Genomic DNA, 24,344 nt, shown 5'->3' with positions numbered 1-24,344 from the left:
TCCCACCAGGGCGGAGTGAGTGAGCGGCTCCGTGGTGCTCAGTTGCCGGCTGGGGTTAAACCACGACACTAGCATATACTTTAATGCCACAGATAGCTGAGAGCGTTCAAGAGAAAAATCACAGAATACCTCTTAATATGAACCTATTGCAAAACGTTCTGCTTTAAGAGCGCTTCCAATGTCATCTCACAGGTGGTTTGAAATGGGGCAATACAACAGCAGACAAGGGGGGTGACATTAATGTTTCTCAGGAACAGAAATAGAAAGTGACAGTATTATTGGTTTTTGATAGAAGCATTCTGTAAACAGACAAAGGTCTTCCACTTATTATTCTATGAAAGCAAGTATATACCAAAATCACAGCATGTTTCTTTGATAAAGAATTTTAACAATGGTTCCTCGTCCTTACCCCTCAGCACCAAACTCAGTCCAAGCAGGGATTCCAACGTAGTTTTAAAACTTTTACTTTTAAACTGTTTGTAAACTATATGAAGTAGTGGCTGACTTGGTTTTCCATCTCAACAAAAGGCACTGAAGGACAGAAGGAAAATGAAAAAAGACTTCTATCTTTGCTTCTGAAGTATTATCTTCACAATTAGTCTTCAGAAGTCATTAAGACATTATTCAAATTCAAGCTTTACAATCTATTTCTTTAGAACCTGCTACATTCTGAGTAATGGGAAAAATACTGATATTCCAGAAAGATAAACTAGGTACAGCAAGAGAGGAAAAAGAGAATTACCCAATTCGTGTTGAAGAACTCATCTACAAGAACTATCTCTGTGGAGGAAAACATCTCCCATTTGCTGCCATTTTACTTAATGTGAGAAACAAAATACACAGCCTGACTCAGTTGCAAAGAGAAATTAGATCACCACTACTGGACTGTTCAAATGGAATGAATATTTGCTATTCACCTCCATTAAGATAATTTATCTTCCTTAAAATTGGCTGTGTTAACCATTCATTCTTTACTTTTCCTCTGAAAGTGGGCAGAGTTCCAAATGATAATACATTTATTTCTTCTTTTGCAGTACCAGTTTCAAACTGTTTACTGTTGTAAGGTGGGAAGAAGGCCAGGTCTAATACCATATTCTTGCTTGTACTGCAGCTGAGGGAGTCCTCTTGTTGCACAGTCACTGCTCCTGCTAAGCGGACAGACGAGTACAAGAGAAGATGCTTTTTACAGAAGGCACAGCTTAAGAAAAGATAAGGTTCTCTAGGATTTTGACACGTCATTTTACCGAAGGATTGACAAAGAAGGAAAAAGCATTGCACCTAAAGGCCATCATAAATGTAACACAGAATTCCAGCTCAAAAGTGCTTTCAGTTGAAAGCACCCCTATACAATTACCACACAGAAAAGAGCAAGCTCTCCTCACCTTCCACTTCTCCTTATAATTTTGGCTCTTTCCCTTCTTTTCTTACTCCTTCAAGCATTTGGCCACGTTCTCCCTCCCTGATGACATCTCACCTCCTCGGTGGTTGAAATGCACTCGCGTGGCACAGATGCGGGCCAGTACTTCCCACATTTTGTTTTCAAAGTGTTCCTCCAAAAAGGGAGGGTCTTACATAAATCAAATTATAAACTCTCTCATTCAAAGACCACTAACATTTTACGTCTACTTCATAAGAATACAAACAGCAATACAGCAACGGAAGTTCAGCTCTGTGTGTGTTGTGACCTCGTGGTGAGCTGAGGACCCAGAGGTGGAACATCTCCTCCCAGCACCGCACCACTTCCCACACCGTCTCAGCACAGCCTCAACATGCTCTTCTCAGGTTTTCGATGGACAACGCTTTAGGAATAAAATCAATGGTCAAGTCACAATTGAAGCGTGTTTATGTTTAAATCCACACCATGACAGTACAAATGCAAAACCTAGATGAGAGTATTCACCTACAAAAGCTGAACCTGGGTCTGGGAACAAGGAAGTCCACATGAAGAAATTAGTGAGAACATGGTGAATAAAGTATCTCATCTACACTACTGATTTTTCAAATTTTCTAGGCAACAGGAATGATCTGAAAACAGATAAAATGGCTCTTGAAACAAAAACTGTGTTTCAAAATTGTTTCAAAATGCATCTTTGTTCCTTTGCTATGATTCAACTTCATCATTTTCCAAAAGCCCAAGAAATATTGCCAGAAGGCACCTTGTAACAAAAAACAGAAAAAGATGATCAAAAGTTTCACTCCACATTCTCCTGCTTTCCTGCAGGTTAGTTTTGAAGGACAAACATTTGTTCTTTTCATGGCCAGTATGATACAAAGTGCTCAACCAATGCCCAACTTACAAAGTCACAGGACCACAACAACTACATGAAACATACCTTTCTATTAGTTTTTCATTTTTTGTTAAATGACATTGACATTTAACTAACTGCCCAAAAGTTACACTTGCTTAAATGCAGCAGTACCTGGCATTTTAATGCTTTTTTTCCTTCCTCTTTGTTAATGAAGGCAATTACACAAGTTGTTGATTTAGTTTTAGATTTTCCTCCCAGTAGCGTTGTAATTGAACTCCGGTACGTGTATCCAATGCAATCTGACAAAAGATGTTACGGAGAACAACCAGAATAAAACTGCAACCTAACTCCTTCCTAACGACAAGTTGTGACAGGAGTGGAAGAGAAGATGATGTGCAAGTTTCCTGGCCAGGTAGCGCTGGGCTGTGTCACTGATGAGGCTGAGAAAACAGCAGCAGCCTGAGACAGAATCAACCTTGGACACGTTAAGCAGAAGCATTTCACGAAGGCAGCCATCTGACAGCGCTGTCTCCGGGTAGCCATGGCTTGCAGCAGCATCCTTCTCTGCAGCAGCATTTCTGTTTTGTTTGTTTTTTTTTTTTTTTTCCTCTTTTCTTGGCCAAGAATCTCATAAACAGAGTTGCAATCTAAAAAGCCTCATTCCAGCATGCATTGCTATTCAGTCCAGAGGGGAATAAACCTAGGATCTGGGAAAATTAGTGCAGAGGAAAAGACTTTAGAACCCATTAAGCATAGCTGTGCGTAGCTGCTGTAGTCTATATTTTGCCAACTTTTATGATAACTCTTCCCACTTATTCTGCATGGTCTCTTGGGGGAAACAAAGCCAGAAACCCTACATTTGATTAAAAAAAACATTGACATGAAAGGTGGACTGGGATATGATATATAAAGGTTTTGCTATTTTTCCACACGCAGTGATATTTAGAAAGGTTGGAAATGTTGTTTATATTTTATCTATTTCTGGTCAAATGGATTGCCAGAGGATTTTTCTGACAGTGGCTGTCTGCAATTCAATGGCAGTGAATATGCAGAAAGTGTGCTAGGTTCTAGGATTCCATTCATAAAATGTTGCAAAATGAATTCACGTGAGGTGGGAGCAGTAGCCTTTTCGTGTGTGCACGATTTTCAGAGCACAACACATCCGAGAACACACCTCTCTCCAGGGCAAAGTCTCACTGAATATTATTTTTGACAATTACAACCACCACAGCTGTGTTAATTGTATGGCATCTCCCTCGTTCTCACCTCTGCAGCATCACATGAAGGGGGCTGATGCGCGACTTCCAGCCGCTCCAAGGCGCTCTTGCATGGGCAACGAGGAAAGCACTGTGCTGCTCTGCACCCGATCCTCAGCATCGCACGACCAAATGCACCAGAGCGAGACAAGTCAGGTTGCCGTGCAATCTCAACACTGACAGCCTTCGGCTATTCATCAGAGACCAAAATGGTTCAGCTGTTTTGCACTTCCAGGCTGCAGCCTGGAGAGTTTTGGTTTAGAACACATGAAATTGCAGCTTGCAGGTTACTCGAGGTGGAAGCTCCTAGATGACTTGGAAACACCAGGCAACAGAGAATGTCCTTAATTCACTTATTTCACAGAACTTGATGCAAAAGTCCAGGCTTCTTGTGTCTCACAGACCAATATTGCTAGTGATTCTCCCCTGAAGTTTATCTTTAAAAAACCCACCATAATTTGGCTGCTGAGATCAGTGTCTGTATTGACAACATGTTTATCTCTTCAAAACCCGGTGTCACTTTGAAGACAGATTTTCTTCTCGCACAAAGTTTTCTGATATGCATTTCACTGATGACTAAAACTTTATATTTAATATTTTGTTCACATGCCCACAAGGAACAGTACGAACGTTATTATAAATTGAAGAAAAAATACACAATGATTAATTCAGCAGATTAACCTCCAAAACACTTGGACAGCTGTTTCAACATACTGTCTTTGAGGCCAATATGCTGAAACAGCTGTTCTTATATGTAAGGTAAAACTGTCCGCTTTGTTTTGCAATGTGAATACTCTAGGTCTATTTCATATCTTAGTAATTTCAATGTACACCTGGAGCGTTGCCAAATTTTTTTATAATTTGCATACATTTTTTTCCACATGATTAGGAAGTTCACCAATGTCAACTCATTTGTTCAACAATATGCTCAAAACCAAAGTCAAGTGGCTTTCCGTCATATTTACATGGGATCCACACACTCACGCTGCTGTGTGTAGCAAGACGCTTACAGAATGGATGAATCAATTCGATTATTTTTGTATGGAGCTTTACAACAGCACAAGTGTTCCTTAAATGGAAAGCATGTTCTGGTTCGTGGCACTTTCTCCCCTTGTTTCCAAGGCAACTCAATACACAGACACATGCAAGCACACACGTGCATGCTATTAATACTCTTTTCTGATGTGACAGATTTCTTCATTTATCAATGAAACACCAGCCAGCTTCTGTAGTAGTGAAAGCCTAAGACAAACTTCTCACGGAGTAACTCACAGCAGGAAAACATTCAAGAAACTTTTCCCTTCCATTGTACGCTTAGACCACGTTTTGGAAACTTTCTGCATCAAGATCTGTCTCTCTTAGCCACGTAAATAAGGAATCCTGAGTCCACCTCGCAGTGTCCTTGTGCTTTCCTTCTACAACACGATGCTTCCAGTCAAGCTCTTCCAAAGAGAAGGAACTAACCTGGGAGGTTGGTTTGTGCATGCATGCCTCTCTATTTCCTCCCAAGGCTAAGAAGCTGACAAGAACGGTGGCACTTTGGTCTTAAGGAAAGGTATTAGAGCCTCAGTAAGCCTTGCAAGAGCCCATCTGCAGAAGTTGCACGGCCGCACCTGACACTTGGCACCGGAACACGGCTGAATCTGTTCCGCGTTTCTAAATGAAACTCATTTCAGAACAAGTAAGGCCTAGGCACAAAAATGATTTGTCATGCTCAGCACTCCATGCTAAATCACATTTATACCCTCTGATTCTCAATTGTAATCCTCTTTGGAATTTGCTTAATTGTTGGGCTTTTAAGAGCTGGGGGTCAGGTACAGACACTGAGTAATGACTGAGAACTGCAAAGGCAAAGGAAGTGTCTGACCAATTCTGCTGTTTATCTGAGAAGTGAGATGTGACAAAGAAGGGAGGCAGCTAGGAATTGCAAGAGATGTTTTGAAAGAAAGCACTTTGAATCGCTGGTGGTTTATTGTTGTTTCCATCTATCTGATTTTTTTTCCTTTGCATAACAAAAAGGCCTGCTGATTGCCATTACTGCCTGAGGTTTTTGTACTTGTCATTCCCACACCGAACGTCAGTGTTTTGTAGGTTTTCAGAGTACATCAGCCTCTGGACCAGAGTTGGCTCTTGCCTATCTAAATATCCTGTTAATCACAACAGAATGGTGGGACACACGAATCTGGTCTATTCTTAGGGGCTAAGTGCCACTTCCAAAATAAAACCTACTTTTGAAGTACGTGTCAGGGGTATTTGCAATAATACTAAGTTAAATGGCAATACAAACTCAGGACAAGGCAAGTTCAGGCAAAGGGTCTTACTCAGATTTCACTTATACTGGGTATAGATTTGAAGGCACATAAATGTGATTTACCTCCAAGCTTAACAGCGGGCAATTATGCTGAAGTGGGATGCTACGTATGCTGAATTCGGTTCAGTTCAGGGGCTGATTTAGAAACAGCTGCCTGTGATTTATTATATAGAGAATATGGTAAAATTCCATTAACACCAGAAGAATATCTATGCATTTCACAGCAGCAACACCAGGGAACGTGGACCTCTTTTGCATATGTGAATACATGATGCTCCTCCTCCTTTGGTCTTTGCATAAATATTTGGAGCTGTAGTTTACACAGCTCTACTCTGTCCTAAAAAGCACGGAAAAAGAATTCAGCTTACCTGGTACCTCTGAAGTTGCATTCTGTCACCTCTTGTTTATAAATACATTTATAAACAGTGCAAAATCTTCAGTAGATGCTATGGGAACTCCCTGACTTCAATGGGAGTTCCGCTATCTTGTACTAAGAAAATAGTTTATGAATACAATTCCCTTAATTCATGCACTCCCTAACTTTTCAAGATTGCTACTATTAAGTTGCATGCCATGTAGCCTTAATGACTTTAGGTTACATTTTATATTACATGCTTCTATTTATAAATGGTTTATAAGGGAGACTAATCAATATTTAATAGGCGTTTTAAGTGCGCAAGACATGAGTAGCATATGTTAGAGAAGGTAATAGGCACATCAATAGAAGGGTTATAAATGCCTATAAGCTCTGGCTTGTAAGTAACCCATTAGGCCAATAGGATTCTGTAACAATTTTAATAGCAGGTTATCCAATTAATAACAGTTTTATTAATAACTAAGTCTTTGCAAACTACTTTAAATGGAAACCTGTTGTACAAGGAAGCAATTCTGTGACCTATCCTGTCAACAAGTATTAGGGAGAAATCTGTAGGTTTGGTTTGTAAATGCCACTCCCCTCCTGGAAGCTTGAACTAATACTGTAACATTTCCAATGCAAACACCATTACAGTGTTATTCTGGGATTTGGGCATTGTATCATATATCCTTAGGGTTAAATTCTGCTCTAAGACACATAAATTTAAGTCTCACAGGAGCCACTAGAGCTGCTTGCTGTGCATATCTGCATGTGTAGGAGGGGACAACTTAGCCTTTTTATTTACAGAACCATTAATTAAATTACTGCAATTAAGTATCAAATCAAATTGCATTAAGATAACATTAAGCACACAGGAAGTCAGAATCAGAGCTTGTATTAGGGTTAATGGGAGCTACACGTGGTTAGTATTTAATGCACCTCTCTATAAGCCATAACCCGAAGGATGTAGCTTAAGCTGACATACACAAAACCAAAATTCTATGCAAATATTCTTTTACAATGTCCTAGGTTTTGCATAATTTCCAATTGTTTGTGTGGGTTTCCTGCTATTTTTCTCTTAAGGCATGTTACCCTAAGTGAAATAGAAGAGCTTTATGAATGACAGCTTCTGATCAACTCAGAGCAGTTGAGCACCATAAAATTGCTAACTTGCAATTAGTCCACAGGGCACGTGCTTCAGTAACAAATCCATTCGAGATTATGATTTTCTGCTTTATTTTCAGTCCAACTCTTCTCTAATTAACTGTAATGGTAATAGAGATTTCTGGAAAGAAGTCAAAGGAATATAAAAGCCTGTTTTGTTCGCTGTCACACCCACAAAACTGACAATCAGCGGCACAGATCTGTGCTACGGCTGAGTGCTGACAGACCCGCAGGGCCACCGCCTTGGCAACAGCAGCGGCCAGGTATCTTCTTGTGAAACTGCTCTGAGGTCCTCTGTCAAGCACCAGCTCCCCCATGCAAATCCCAGCAACCACATCCCCCAGGCAGCTAAGCAGGAGGTGAGATCCGTCACTGCAGAGGTTTTGCATCGCCTAGGAAATGAAGGGAATCCCCCCAAAGTCTTGCTTTTTTGCCATAGCAACAAAGGGGAAGGACTAAGGTTTCTGTTCCTTGCGCCATCAGGAGTGCATTACAGCACGCCAGTAAACTGAAAAAAGATAGATGTGAACCCTCCTTAAGGAGCCATGCAAACTAGTTAGTGGAAAATCATCACCAAAATAGAAAACGTTGTTATTGCATCAGACTCCTTGTAGATTCTTCCTCTATTCTGAATTTAATGTTTTTAGGGGAGAATTTTACAGCAAAATTAAAAAAAAAAAAAGGTGTTTGCTTATCCACTGATCAAATTAGCACAGAACTCTGTGTGCCTATATTTTCAACAAGAGAAAAACATTAAGAAGATTCAATATTTATGTAATGTTTTATAGAAGTTCAATAGAAAAATCCAATATAATTTCCCAATTAAAATCACCTGCTAGTTGACTTACATCCATTACTATTATCTCAAGCCACTGTATACTGAAGCTATTCACACAGTAGTGTTATGTGAACATACATAGGTTAAAAATTGGTAATTAGTGTCTAGACAATTCACTGTTAGCTATAGCTGAGTGAATATAATGAATAATTTATTGGATGACTTTTGCATTCCTTTTCCTCTTTGTGAATTGATCGTGACCGGTTAGGAAAACTTGAAAATGTACTCATTTATCAGAATTATTGTGGATAATTCGTAACCTGACTATTTTTCCACCAAACAAAACTATTCTGACTTGTGGTTTGAAATCCACATTATAGGATATAAGCCATAGAGACCGTTGGGATTGTTGGTCTTTTTTTCTTGAGCAGATAATCATGAAACTAGCAACAACGCAAAAGTGCACTTACCAAAGCAACCCCACAGTTTGCAGGTCATTTCGTTATATGTTATGTAATTAAGAAAGCAACTTATGCAACTTATAAGCAATACCTAATTCTAAATGGCAAATTTACAACTGAAAATAACTGATAAATATGAACCTATGTGAATGCTAGTCTTTGTTTTATAAAAGCTCAAGTATGCACGTGTTTCTGGGAATTTCTCACGGTACTCCGAGCTGTGTTGTAGATCTCTAACACACTTTTACAAACTACCTGTTGGTCCCTTCCTATTCACTTGAGCTGCTGCTGCTGAACAGCATCAGTCCTTGGAGGAGCCTAGACCTGGATGTTGGGTGGGAGTTTCCAATGCAGCTAAGGTTTTATTAAAGGACATACCTGGTATACAAATACCTCGGTAAAAATCCTTGCACAGGCTACTTTTAAGCTCAGCTACCGCAGTCCCTAGGTATGTATGTGCATTACAAACTTCTAGAAAAGTAACTGGAAGAGAGACTGGACCCCAAGTCTCCCCCTTGCCCTAACCACTAAAGTTATACCCATTTTGTGAGCATTTGAGTAGACTAGGAAAGGTTCAAAATGAGGGACTGAGAGCAGGCTGCTCCTCACAGTCCTTAAACTAGAGACGAAGCGGGAAGTAAATCATCTTCTCTTTGAATTTAAAAGGCCCACAAGCAAAGAGAAAAAATAAGCAATAGCTGAACTGGGGAAACACTGGAAAAATACATCATTTGGCTGAAATGAAGGCAGGTATTTGCGTCTCTCCTTACCATCCTGAGCTATGTACTCTCTTAAAATCTCTGCAACCACTACTTGACCAAAAGATACTGCCCAGCACCACGTAAGACACACTCCTTTTTCTCTTCTCAGCATGGGCCCCACTAGGAAGCTCCCGCCTCCCCCCACCTTGAAGGATGCTCTTCTGAGGTGCCGGGGAGCCACGACAGGACTCCCGATACCACCGGGTAGCTGAGCTTCTGCTCACTGCTATCACAGTGCCACTGTGCCCCCTCCTCTTGTCAGCGTAACTGGGCTGATTGGATGCACACAACTCACTGAAAGTACACTGAAAATACGCTGCTTTAGTATCTGTAAGAGTCACAATTTGCAGAGGCGCGTCTAACAGAGTTAAAGAGCAAGGTCCATTCAAAAATCCCATAAAGTGACTATCTGTAGCTCCCGGTGTCTTAATAACTTTCAGAAATCCAGCCATGAGATGCTCTTGAAAATCTCATCTCAAATTCTACAAACATGACTCACGGTACTTCACAGTCATAGGGCTATCACACTTCATAGGGCTGGAGTTTTGCTTTTAACATAAATTGCTGGTCCCTAGAAACCACACTTCTGATTTCTGTTGGCAGAGTTAGATTTGAGCTGGCAATCTAGAGGCAAAAAGCTAAACACCATTACAGCTCCCTATTCTGACACAGAATTTAATGGTGTATTTTCCCCTTTGAAATTTGTTCTTCATTAGGTGAGCTTCAAAATGGAGGCTGAAACAATGAGTGTTTTTAACTCTGCAGCAGATCAAATGCATTTTGACATCCATAGTCTAAGGAAGCAATGACACACTAGTGAGAGACAGAGATCAAATACTCTGTCACTTAAATCTCTAGCAACATGAAGTACATCAAGCCTGTTAACCCATGCTTGGCACACCAAAATGCTGCAGCGTCCAAACGGCTCTGCATTTTCTTCCTATCAAACTTCAGTTCTTGTGGCTCCTCCTCTTTTGCAGAGCCAAGCCAACACTACAGGAATGAGCTTGCTCCTGACCACAAGGAAACAACATGAGGAGGAAGGACACATGCAGGAACGGGAATGAATAAAGTGTGATTTCTGGATTATATTCCCTGCTTTTTTCCTCCTACTCTTTACTACAATCCTACTGAGAGACTGCACAAGCAGCAACAGCAAATACTGTCTGTGATCAGTGTGTAAATCAGGGCGAGGTTCTTCCTCTGCAGGAACGGAGAAGAGCAGGTTTGGGCTCTCTCCCAAGCTCCAGTACAGGAGCCACGCCAGTACTGGTCTCATGGCACTGAGGTTTTGGGCAGCAGTATTCCCGGAAGCTATGGAAAGCTTGGGAAGAGTCCTTGGCATTTCAGTGCATTTACGAACCCAAAATTAGAAGGTCCCAAAGATTACGCAAAAGTCAATTAGCTTCTCCCTGTCCTTGACCGCAGATTTCAGCGTGATGCCAGCACTTCATCCCTTGAAACTCACTGGATCCATTTCTTCTCCTAGCCACAGCAGGGAAGGCATTTATTACCTCTCAAATAACCTGGAATTTGCAACGCCTGCTCCTCTCCGCCCTTACCAGTGCTGATGCCCTCACTCCTGCCACCCCCACGAGGGAGTGTTGTCTTCTGCCTTGGACTCATCTTGAAAGAGCTCACAGAACAGCACCAACCAGTGCAAAATGCAGTTTTGCCTTCCAGCTCCACAGGATGCAGAGTTGTGAAGCTGCTAATGCAAGAACTTCAGCATTGAGCAACACAGAATATTACAAGGCTGTCCCAAAGCACCATCTTAGAGTATCTTGATTATCTTAATAAAGCTGTAGCTTAGCATTTTCAGTGAAGCTGAGGCACCTTTGGAAGAAATTTCTTTATACACAATAGCTGCTTATAGGCTACATTACAACTTCTAAAGCTCGCTGATTGCTGCTCTGCTCCATCTTTATGATACTATTTTAATTGAATTAAAAAAATAGAATTACATGTAAAATCATTCCTAAGCCTAACTGATATTGGGGCTATGTAAATCAGAATTAACTACATTAAGGTCAATGCCAGCTTTGAACAAAAGTTGTGTTAAATACAAATGACCGTTTAAAACAGAAAAGCTTTCAGTGCAACATGTACATAAGAAGTACAGTACAGCATCTGCTCGGCAAGAACATGGTCTGTTTGCATAAGCTAAGAACTATATGTATCACTCATACATGTATACACAATACAAAATTAATTCATGCAGAAGGGACCCAGCTCGCTGTACATCTTATAAATACAGGCTGACAATTAAATAGTCCTAATAAGACTTACTCTCCCGCTAGCAGAACAGCTCAAAAACAAACATAATTTTGTTCACGTGTGCCCATTATATTCATGTGCTGATTTAATTAACAGTAATTTCAGTATCTCTGAGATTTCTTCTCTGTTTTACAAATTATGCCCTTTTGATGAGGGCTTTAGTTCAAATTACTGGCCAATCAGCTGTAGACCAAGACTAGAATGCTAAGTTAATAGGCAATAAAACCAGAATGAGAACTCTTGAAAAAATTACAGACGAACCAAATTATTGGGTAATTGTTAAGGAACAAGAAGAGTCTCATTTTAGGCAGACAAAGTAAAAGCTTTGTAGCTCCCACCAGCACACTGCGTTTCCCCGGTCTGGGTCCTGGTAATGGTCTGTACTGCTCACAAAAATCATTTCAGGTTGGTTCAGCTCATACCTCTTGCAATCACTCTGTCAAGAGGTTCGCTGTGCCCTTGTTCCTGGCCTGCAGGAGGTCCTACCGCTCTCCATAGTCTGTCAAGGGATCCCTCCATCAGCTTGCACTGAACTCCCATTGGCAAATTTTTCATAAAGATAGAAGCAGCAAACCTAAAGGAACAGAGGTAACCAAATAGCCCTCCAGAGGCAGCACAGCCATATCAGCTCAGCGGAAGAGCACCTCTTAGCATTTTCCTCTGCACATTTATTATTGGAACCACTTACTTCTAACAAGAATTTAGTGCCTGTGCATCCTTGGAGAGGGTTTTCCAAGAACAGTAACTCTCCGCATGGATCAAAGAGACCCGAGATCACTCTGGCTGCACGAATACCTGGATGTCCTCCTACCCTTGATATATGGAGAGCATGTTAACTCTTCCAAATACAGCTTTATTTAGAAACACCTGACCAAAGATGCTACAGGTATTCGTCAATCAACTCTGAATTACCGTTTCTTTCCAAAGACGGGGTGTGCAGTGCAGAATTCAGGCATCATTAGTCCGATCTTCAGAAAGAAGCATCTCCAGAGCATTACGCTTTTAATAAGAAGGCAGGGCAGGAAGAACATGGAAGTGGCAATGCACTCAGCCCCTGCGTCAGATTAATCACAGGAGCAGACCCAGCACTGACCGGGAGGACGAGGCCCTGCAGCTTGCCAGGCACGGCCACGTGGCGCAGGGAGGAGACGTGCAGCGTTTAAGAGCAAGGCTGGCGAGAGATGTCCCCTTTATCTTTCCCCAGCAGTTGCTTGTCCGGATGATCATTAATTAGTTCCAAAACTGCATTTTACAGTGATGACAACGAACAAAAGCAATGCCAGACTTAGGACATTCCTGGGCACGTTATCTAAAGACAGATGCCGGTGTGGGATCAGAGCAGGCGTTCCCACGGCACGGGCAATTCTGCCCCATTCCTGGTGGTGGAGAGATGGAATTTTTTTAAAGAGAAACGTGGGATATAAAAAGCCAGCTTGCTATCCTGGAAGGGCCTTCATTTCCTGGGGTAATCGTTAGCATTCATCCAAACTGCAAACAACTGGCAATATGCGGTCAAATCACTGCAATTTGGTAAGCTTCAGAGTGATTTCCAAGAGGGGGATTAGTGGAAAATGCTGCCTTTAGGACTTGATCCTGAGTAGCTTGCAACAGGATCTCTGAAGCACTTGGCATCAGCACTCCCTGCATATTCATTAATGTTTTGGACTATGGCTGTAACAAGTATCAGCAAGTGTATCTAATTTCATGAAAGAAAATTATTGGTTCACAGTGGAATAACATGGTGCTTTTACTCAAGCAGGCATAAAACATGAGTATGAAATCCCTCATATAATCTCTAGCTATTGTCATTCAGTGTTTATCATCCAACACAGTTGAATACAATTCTTATCTTTGATGGATGTGGCACACAATAGCTGTTTTCTTGAGTGCATCATAAATATTAATAGCATTCACAGAGCTTCTTAAAATTTGTCATGTCACACTGCTTTCATGGAAACACTTAAAACACCATTATTTTTGTCCCACCAATAGCAAATTCTCTTTTGGTTTCTTTCTTTCTTTTTTACTCCCAAAATTAAATGGTAGAACATGTTTAATGGACCAGAGGAAGAAAGGGATAATGGTTCACAATGAGCAATTCCAAGACCTAGTTCAGATGCCCAGAATGAGACTGAAAGGGAAAAAATGTCATATCCTTTGGAAAATACAGTCCAGTTAAAATTGAAACACTTCACGAAATTGAGGAGATTTGGCTGGAATTTCATTTTCGGAAGAACACCAAGAAAGAAGGCTGACATTATCAAAATGGTCCTACTCTGCCATATTCAGAATGGGACATTTCCACTTAAGAAAAAAAAGCTCTTTTCCAAATTAAGTATTTGCTCATTATTTAATCAAATTTAATCAAACCCCCCAGTTCTACAAGGAAAAGTGTTTTTCTGCTGTTAAACAATTTTGATCAATCCAAAATAGCTTTTCTGAATGTCTGTTCACAAAGCATGTTGGAATCTCCTGGCTTTGTTCAGTCAGCGCAAAGCCCCCGTGGGCATTCCTCGTGACATGCGCTCCCCACACACTTCTCTGCCAGCGTATTTCAGAGTCAAAGTCTTCCCCTGGATCAAACTTAATAAGATCTTTGTATTTTGGCTGATATGTTTCAAGAAATCTTTTAAAATTTCATCTTTCTCCATAAAATTCACCCTGTGGTTGTCAGAACAGCCTTACAAAACAAAACCATTTAATTCCCTACGACAATTAATTTGAAGATGGTAATAATTGCAGAAGATACTATCTCTGCTACAGAGGTATAAAACACTCGCTATGGGCATAGGAAATATAATAATACAAAGGAAGAATTTCCTTTTTCTTATTCTGTGCTCTCTCCACAGTAGTTAATTTGCTTTGAGTTTAAAATCAATCCTTCCAGTGTGGGGTTTTAGGGAAGCTCAAGACTTCAATCCTGCTCCCATTAATTAATGTTAAAATTCACACTGAAATCTGTGATCTGGGAGTCTCAGATTCTGGTTTCATTTTAAAAAAAATCTCGGTAATCCCTGATATTTCTGGGATGAAGATCTACTCCATATTGAATTTACTTTTAATTTTTTTTCCCGTGAAATGGTAAATTTTGTGAATGACAAAATCATGTTCTGTGCAGTTCACTTTGCATGTGAAGTAAACCAGAGCTGCACTGTGTAATTTAAAGGGAACTGGCAGGCCAAAGGTCAAAATGATTTCAAGTAAGAAATATGCATTAAGTGCAATGAATAAACACATATGGGACATTTTGCACATAAATACATTTTAACCAACCTCTAAAAATATGGAAATCATCTGGGTTTGATAGAAATGACTGATCCTATTCTGATATTTTTGACACTCCAGGATTAAGCGTTCTGCGGTTTTATAACTGACCCCAGAGAGAGTGAAGAAAAGAGGCTGCTAAAGCTCAACATTTTCTTATTTTAGTTTAAGGTTAAGGTAAGATTCTTTCTAAGTCTGGGTCAATTTCCATCTTGGCATGAATATGCTCCTTTAATTGGTGTCTGAATATAAGCTATATTGCCATTAGCAAAAATTATTTCTGTAGGAAAAATAAATTCTTTAAAGGTTTTTTTTAAACACTCCCTTTTTCATAGCTGGATTCAACAGTGTTCTATGTAGGAACACGGACACTCAAATTCACATTAATTCAGACATCTTTTAACTTGTACTGAATTAAAATGAATGCACAGAAGAAATCTTTTCCCCAAAGAAGGGCACAGGAATTGTCATAAATGAAAGCCGTGGCAGAATCTGAATAATGGAACAGGACATAATCTCAGCAGACTCATAGGCAAAAAGCTACAAACCAGGAGAATTCATACCAGGAAACATGTAATTTCTACACTTCAAGCTGCTGATTTGACTAGAGGGTCACACAGGCATTGCTCAGCACGGAGAGCCACTGCAGACCATGGCTGGATGCGGACGCATGCGGATCTGTCCTGAGTTTGTGCCACGGCCTCAGCTTGCTGGAGGGCTTGCATATGGAGACTACTGTTCTCCAGGCGTGCGACAACGTTCCCAGCACAATCCAGGCACCCGAGTCCTGTCTCTTTTATGCAGGGCAGACAAAACCAAATATTTTAGACAGGATTTTTTATTTAGTCAATCATTTTTGGAAAATATTCCCACAAAGATATTTTACGTTTTTAGTCGAACCTTTAAGCTGGAAAGGCATGCAGCCCTTACTGGGAAAGATGTATCGGAACACGACAGCGGTGGACTCTCCAAGAGCGCAAGGCTGCGCCACCTCCTCTGCAAATGGGGATTTGGTGGCATTCATCCCAAACTGCATTTACTCTCCTATTTCTCACTGGATAGTCGGCAGCCAAAGCTAGAAGTACATTAAAAAAAACCCAAAACACACTCACCCTGCGTTCCTGCTTTTTCTAAAACAAATAAGCAAAGTGTTGCACTCAGCAATTCCCTTTCAGCCTGAGTTACAGAAATGGGCATCTTTAAAGACGATTTTTCTGGGTGTTCTTGTCAGTATGTTTGCTAGCAGCAACTGGAGATGCTATTATTCAGCCTCCTATTTAAAAGAAACCTCACTAGGGTATATACAGCCATCTGTGGTTCTAAGTGATTCACAACATTAGCAAACCATTAGTCAACCAATAGCTTACATTTTTGGGGAGGAAACGAGATTTCTGAAGACACAAATTAAATACTTGTAGGATATACAGAAATGTTTCAGGCTGAGGGCCTCAGAGCACTGGTGAAATATTGATTGTTGCATTTGAAAAACACTTTAGAATAATGACAGTCTGGGAATTACAATTCTATTACTATACCAGAAAGGATCTGCAGCATGTATATCTAAAACACCAGTGCTGCCAGTCACAGACCAAGCCATCATTTTCCTAGATAAGAAGAGAATGCTGGATATTCGTCTATTATTAAACCTATTGTTCCTCAAGCCTTCAGCCTCAGCTGGAGCCTTCTTATAAAAAACAGTTAAAACACATCTCTTCAATGTCTTGTTCTTTACTTTGACTAAGTTCCTAGTTGCCTAGAAACTCTCCAAAAGACCTGGATTTTTCTCTCTTTTTTTTATTTTTCCCCAACTGTTAGTTAGATAACAGATTAATCCCATCACATTTATTTGTGACAGAAACCTGGATGACAGGCTCAGAGCTGGGGAAGCGTTTGTTTCTCGTACCCCAGGAGTCAGACTCCACTAACTACCTTGCTACCAGCAACTTTCCGTAACTGCGGAAATTGCAGGTTACATCTATTTAGATCAAGAGAGGCTGGATGCTTCCTGATGCTTTAGATATCAACCAGATTCACAACTCGCATCCTACTTCAGTGCCGCAAAACTTATTTTAAAATAATCACTTGCAGTGTTTATAGTTAGTAATTGTAATATCAGAAGGCAGATTCTTTTACTGATACTCAGTGACGTAACAAAATAGTGGAACTGAAGAGAGTTTCAAATGTGGTTGTGTTCAACTTCCTCACCTTGATCTGGTATTCTACTCAACACGATGAAAATGGATCACCTTTCTACTTTTTGGGACATTAGTTGCACGTGTTAAACTGTACACCAGATGTTGGAAGAATCAATTATCAGAGAAGTTTATCATCAAAGAGAAAACAAGATAAGCCTCACAGGAGCAAACATTTTGATCTGACCCTCAGTGCATCGTGGAACGTTAAACTGAACAGCCGGGCCCAGATCCTCAAAGGTATTCAGGGACATCTTGCAAGAGGATGGTGCAGTAATGCTCAAGCTAGAAGCGTGCATGCTATCTCCAAATTAGCCACCTCAGTACAGTGTTCAATCTCATTCATTGTCTATAGGTAAAATTTCTCAACAGCTTTTTATCTTAAAAGCTTATGGCAAAAACTTAGGTAAAACTAAATATTCCTTCCACTCTTCTCCAAAGAAACCTCCAGGAGTCAAATATTCTGGCTTCTAAATAGGCTTCAAATTAAGGGACTAGTCCTCCCATCCATGCCTTTTTACCTGAATTAAATTGGCTTAAATAGTTACGCACAGCTTTAGGTGATAAAACAGCATTTACATTCTTCAAAGCCACTCATCTGTGCTGTCATTAGCTCTTGACGATATATATCCTACCTCTTTTCTAACCAAAACAGTTTTTAGAGATAATAAACAATAGTACTGTAGGATTTTTTTAAAGTGTTTTTAAAAAGTACCTTTAAGAGTATGAAAAGTGACTTACAAGTCATTCAGAAACAGGTAAAACTGAGTAAGAGTGACTTAATTTTCATTTAATTTTCCATTCTCATCAAGCTTGGTTTATTCAGGTCTGATTAATTAATGTCTGTGAAGTGTTCTGAAAACATAAAACACTACATAAATAATAAATAATAATAGAATACTTAAAAAATAATTTTAGAATTTGCATGGAGTTTTAGAAATTAGCATTTATTTATTTTCCCTATCTAAGCAGGCCCATCCAATCCCTTTTAGCTATCAGAAAATGCTCTAGCAGTTACAAGACAACGCATCTTCATGTATTTTATGTGCCACAGTTCACAGAAAATGAGTTTAGAATGACTTGCAAAGTTGTCCTTAGAGAGGAAACACAGATGGTTTTCATTCATTTTCAAATCCACTTTCCCTCCTAACAGGAACCTAGCTGCGCAGCTTCCAGGATTAAAACAGCAGCACTCTGAAGGATTTCAGAGGTTGCTACGTTTTGAGCTTTGTGTTTTCTCAGCCTGTTGTCCAAAGAACTTAGAATTTCACTGGCCACTTCTAAAGCCATTTGAAAAAAAGTAATTAAGAAAGAATCCTATATTTCCCCACATACTTATATTTGAGTATCTTATGACACCTTGTCTTGAGATATATATATATATATATATATTTATACCTCTACAGCTATATGAGAGGACAATAACACATATATCCAATTTTCATGCTCAGAAGGGGTGAATTTCCCAATCTAGCCTCATCTACAGAAACAAAGCTTTCCAGGAACAAAGCGCAGGCTCTTGGTGTAAGCACTTTGGGAGATCAGTTAGTTTATAAAAGAAAGGCTAGGTGGGATAGGTATGCGAGGCCCAGAGTCCTGTCTGATCATCTCAGCATAAGTCACATTGAATACTGGACAAACTAAACAATCTCTTTCTAAAATGGTGTAAAATTGAATACTGGACAAACTAAACAATCTCTTTCTAAAATGGTGTCAAATGCACACAGCAGTACCACCTGGGATCAGATCGTCCGTGAGGCTGGAAACGGTGCCAGTGAGACAAAAAGCGCTTTGCACTCCGCATTGATTGTGTGCCGCTGCTCTAGCCACCTGCTAGGAGGTAATAAGGCCCTGTTTGGACTAAACAAGAACCGGGGGTCTTGTTTGATTGAGAGGGGACGGACACGCGACACACAGGCTGAAAGACACAGTCTACCCTCTTAGCCCTTTCATGTCTCAAAACATTTCTCAAGTAAAACCGAATGTGGTTTCCCATATGACTTCGGCTGTACGGATACAGACTGGGTCGCTTCCTTTGCCACACTCTTCCAGCAGCTGGGAATGATGGAAATGACAGTATAACCTAATGAGAGCATTCCCCACTATATTCCTCTATAAGAAGTGCTACAGGACTGAAACCTCTCGGCAGGCATCTGATTTACAGGCAGAGCCATAAGAACAACTCCAGAAAGCCGACCCTTAGAGCAGCAGTAGGGTTATCACAGCTGTCATCCAAATCAGCTCCTGAGAAGGGTGTAGGCTGCATGCAGTTGTGATCACCCATCTCGATATTTTCTCTTTTCTTCACCGTGCCAGCCAGGGACGGTCTGCATTCTCACGGCATCCTCTCTGTGCACTTTCCCACTGCGCGCAGAATCTACATTGCTCGCCCAGAAGTAGAGATACGACTTTTGGAAAGGAAATCCTAAATTACTGGACTGTGCTGTTTCCATCTGGATGTAGTTCCCTTGGAAATCCCAACTGTCTGGCCCTGTGCAGTTGTTGAAACTGGATGTTTCAATTAGGAGGAGCTTAAGGATTTGGGGAGAACTGTCAGATGATGCAGAAAGTGGGCTCTCTTTCAATATGAAATTTTGTTTTATTTTCTCTCATTAGTGCAAATGTTTTATTTATTTACATATTTTGAATGCACTGGATTTGGCAACAAATAACACTGAGATTTATAATATGGAGGATCATTCAAATTAAGATGGATAGTTTGGGAGGAATTCTCAATATTCCAAGATTTTATCTTAGTCCTCTTCCAAAATATATGCAAAACCCCCCAGAAACCCACAGTAATTTTACAGTTACCTTACAGAAGGAAGAACAGTTGGTTTTGCAACACTAAGTATTTCTACTTTTCTCACAAGCTAACAAGTTTCCAGTTACTTCCTAATGTCCCTATCAAGGCTTAAAAATCTCTGTTCCTTTTCAGTCACAGCATATAGGCATTGCAGTTTATCCTAATGTTTTTTCACCGAGTTATGTTGGACAACCTCATCTCAGGAGCAGGCTAAGAGCAGGCGCAGCTGACGGGTACTACCCTGGCCAGGATTTCACCTGTAGACTCTCCTGGCTCTGCTTCCTTCTGTGCATCTCAAAACAGTGCTTATTAATGCACTGCTGATTTGATACCAAAGGACTAGCCAGGAATAATCTGCAATATCAATTCATTACAGCAAGATTGTCTGCTAATAAGGAGCTATTTTTTGCTACATAATATGCAAAAATCAGCTGTATCTTCACTTAGAAAAACCCAAAAGCAAAAAAACCCAAAAAAAGGCCTTTCGAGCTAGCTACCAAATGTAAATGTTAAGAACATGAGATTTGATGTTAAGGGCTTCATAAACTCACTAAAGCAAAAAATCAGCTCTTTTCATCAGGCTATTATTCAAATGTTACCATGCAGTCTACCATATCTTTATCTACAAAAAAAAAAGCAAGCTAGTAATGAGAAAAATATCCCCACCACTATCTGCAGAGTCACCACAATGTAATGACAGAATAAATTATCTGGGGGCTCTTTCGATTTTCTCCTGTTTGCTTAAGAAAGTAGCATGGAAAACAAAGATAAACACAGGACCAACTGCAGCAACAAAACAGCGATATTCCAAACTATATGGAAGAAGCTGTCTTTATATTATAGAGTCATAGGATCATTTAGGTTGGAAAAGACCTTTAACATCATCTAGTCTAACCATTAACCTAACACTACCAAGTCCACCACTAAACCAATTAAGGGTAGAGTAATAATTAATTTCAAGTTTCCTGGCTTGGTGGCTGGATTATTTTTTAATGAAGTAAAACTAGGAATCATTAAGATTGGAAAGGATGTCTAAGATCATCAGTCCAACCATCAACCCAACACCACCATGCCTACCAAACCATGTCCCCAAGTGCCACGTCTGCACGTTTTTTGAACGCTTCCAGGGATGGTGACTCCGCCACCTCTCTGGGCGGCCTGTTCCAATGCTTGAGCACTCTTTCAGTAAAGAAATTTTTCCTAGTATCCAAACTAAACCTCCTCTGGCACAACTTGAGGCCATTTCCTCTTGTCCTATCGCTAACTACTTGGGAGAAGAGCCCAACACCCACCTCACTACAACCTCCTTTCAGGCAGTTGTAGAGAGCGATAAGGTCTCCCCTCAGCCTCCTCTTCTCCAGACTAAACAATCCCAGTTCCCTCAGCTGCTCCTCATAAGACTTGTGTTCCAGACCCTTCACCAGCTTTGCTGCCCTTGTCTGGACATGGTCTAGCAACTCAATGTCCTTCTTGTACTGAGGGGCCCAAAACTGAACATTAAAAGAACTAAAGTGGTCTACAGAAAGAGATCCACGCATTGAAGTTAATTTTCGTTTTGCAGGATTTCACAGCTAATTTCTCCTCCAGTAAGCTCTTACTGAATCCACCTCAGTCTTCTTACTGGAAAGGAATTTTTGTTCTTCATGATACTGAGCTGCACTTTCTTCATGCAAACGCTGGTGTCATTACCACTGAACCACCAAGAGGTTTTGGTAATCCCATCAAAACATTCACTCCTGCAAATCAAGGACTAAATGTTTTGCTCAAACCTTAAACTCTCCAAGGAACTCTATGTTTTCATCTATAAATATTCAATGTTTACAATGAAAGAGTGGATACGCTGAAAAGGAACAGCAAGTAATTTACGTTCAGTGCAATGGCAAAGGCATGGAAACGCACCAGTTTCTGGACCCTTCTGTGGTGCTCTTCCAGGGGACCAAGGTCCAGAAGATGACAAGCTTGTCTCTTACACCTGCACTCAGGGGGAGACTGCCTTACCAATGAGCCAGGCAAATACTGAAGAGGAATGAACGTTAAAATGCATTTAGTTCAATGAGGAACTCCAGGCCTTGGGAACATGTTTCCTCTGAACAACACAGGATGATGCACAGAAGAATTACTTTTTGCTCCTGACTGGGCAATGCAGTGCCAGAACCTGCACCAGTTAGTGACTATTAAATGAAGCAGCGCTGCAAACTGGCAAACATAAGGGAAAGAAATGCAAATACAAGCTGTTGTTCCTGCCATTGCTGTCATGAATTCTCCTATCAGCCTTGGGCCAAGCCAGTCAAGGATGCTCACATGCAACAGCAAAGTAATAGCCCACGTGAGACCCCCATTTAAGGACTAAGGTCATAAATTCACAAAAGAAGCTTTTTCCTTTACTCCACGGTTAGTGGAGACAAAGTGTCAGAGATGAGATTAGCTCCACTTTGAATTCAGGTTCAACCTCAGATTTTGTAAGGACATTTAGAGACAGCTGAAGTGGCCAACATCTGCCATAACTGCAAAGAGATGAAGTCAAACCCTGGCAAAACCCTGGCAGAGACAGCAGCAAAGCTCTGATCCAACATTCACAATGGGCTTTTGGGTTGGATTTGCTTTCCTTTTATATCTGTGGTGCTCTGCATGGCACAAGCTCCATGCTATCCATTTGAAACCGGCAATGCTGTGTGCAAGACTGTTCATGCACAACCTTCTGTCATTATTATATCTGATTCACCATTAGTATTTGATAATATTCCATCCACACAATTAGAGCTTTGTTTCATCTCCTACGTGATTAAAAAAAAAAACACTAGAAGAAAATTCTCTATTGACTTTTCTACATATAATTTCTCCTCTATCACTGGGCTGCCAGTAAGTGTAGCCTTTGGCAGTAGGAACTGGAAATTAAAATTCTTTAGGGTCTTATTTACCTTTACAAGCATCTTTCCTTGCTTCTGTCCTAGTAGGGGAAGCTAGTGGTCATGCAGAGGAAAATGCCAATATTTGTTGGTTATATGGTGTAATAAAAAGAAAACCAGCACAGACCGACTCAGAAGGGAAGGGCAAATGTTCATGAGAAGTAAATGAAAGTTACCAGAGTGTTTCTCAGGGTACTGGTGTAACATCCAGGCTCTCTGGCTGCTTCTCTAGTTTTACACCAGAATACCCCCACTGAAATCACTGGTCATGTGTAAGCTTAAAGCTCTAGTATGAAAAAGTTCATCAGGCCCAAGCGTAGACCAACAGTCCCTCCTAGAAAAGGTGTGTTTGATTTTAGAAGGAGATATTCACATTTTTTAAAGAAACCAGCAGCTTTGAGCTTTCTGCACACATACACCTTAAACCCTGCCTGGAAAATATGGCCGACACCTACATCTTCAGAAAGTATTTTGTCCTTTCTCTATAACTCAAAATGGACCTTTTATTAAATTGACACTTTGCAGCTCACCAGACTGTGTGGGTCTTTGGGGAAAAGCAAAGCAGAAAACAGTCCAGTTGTTTGGTTTAGCAATGAAGTTTCCCACACATGCATGCTAATTTATTTCACTGAAAATGTCCCACCTAATTGCAACATTTACCCTTAGAGCACATGCATGGCAGTTGCATTAATACACCAGAAGACAATGGCTCCAAAGGAGCTATTACCATGTACCAGGCCAATAATCCACAAACGGTAAAGGATTTTCACAAAAGACTCAAATGGTTTCCAAGGAACCATTATGGCATATCAGGTAAATAAAATATTATTGAAATGTATTTTTTGCATTTAAATCACTTGCAGCAGGTGCATAGGAAGTAGCATATAATAAAATGGCTCACATTCCCTTGAATACTAACGAGAAACAACGGAAACATTTAGCAGAAAGAAGCAGCAGCAAGTTCTTACCATCGCAAGAGGAACAATTCCCACAAACATTGTTCGGCTGACAAAGATCTCGGAGACCACCAGTTCGCTCACGGAGTCATCTCGAGGGTATTCCACCTGCCAAGTAATTTGCTGGGCCCCTGCCAGGCTGCTGGTGTTGTCAATCTCAAAGTCCATCTGCAGGATCTCGTAGGAGGACATGTTTGCTCTGGAAAAAAACCCAAAATTGCCCACAACATCAGCAGGATGTTAATAACAAAATATATTCTAATTTCTCTTGCATTCACCAGAAGATTTACCACTGAATTCAACATGCAGACTTGAAGACACTGACAGAAACCAAAATCAGACTACACACTGGGCAACAGCTATACTTTACAGATGAAATGACACCATTTCCTGAAATGGAGGCATTTTCCCTATTAAACTCAGGTGTTCATCCTCTGTAATCACAACGAACTTACAGAATAAGCCCCAAACCCTGGGAACTGCATTGCACAGATTATTATTATATTATTATTGTCTATTATTTAATATAGCATTATTATAATTCTGTTGCTGCAAATACTGATGCTCTGAAACAACACAATACTTGGCCATTCCTCATGCTGTATCAG

General features: G+C 40.4%; 1 protein-coding gene across 1 annotated transcript in view; it reads right to left on the bottom strand.

The window, feature by feature from the left end:
* Window positions 1–24,344, bottom strand: part of TMEM132B (transmembrane protein 132B) — a 254,167-nt gene that overhangs the window by 55,172 nt on the left and 174,651 nt on the right. Inside the window, exon 4 of the mRNA XM_075718748.1 lies at window positions 23,749–23,935. Within this exon, the coding sequence (XP_075574863.1) occupies window positions 23,749–23,935 (187 nt within the window). The remainder of the gene's footprint in view (window positions 1–23,748; window positions 23,936–24,344) is intronic.

Source organism: Pelecanus crispus, chromosome 11 (genome assembly GCF_030463565.1).
Source record: "Pelecanus crispus isolate bPelCri1 chromosome 11, bPelCri1.pri, whole genome shotgun sequence".
Lineage (NCBI taxonomy): Eukaryota > Metazoa > Chordata > Aves > Pelecaniformes > Pelecanidae > Pelecanus > Pelecanus crispus.
The sequence above is the reverse complement of the archived record's forward strand: the minus strand, read 5'-3'. Positions and strand labels throughout refer to the sequence as shown.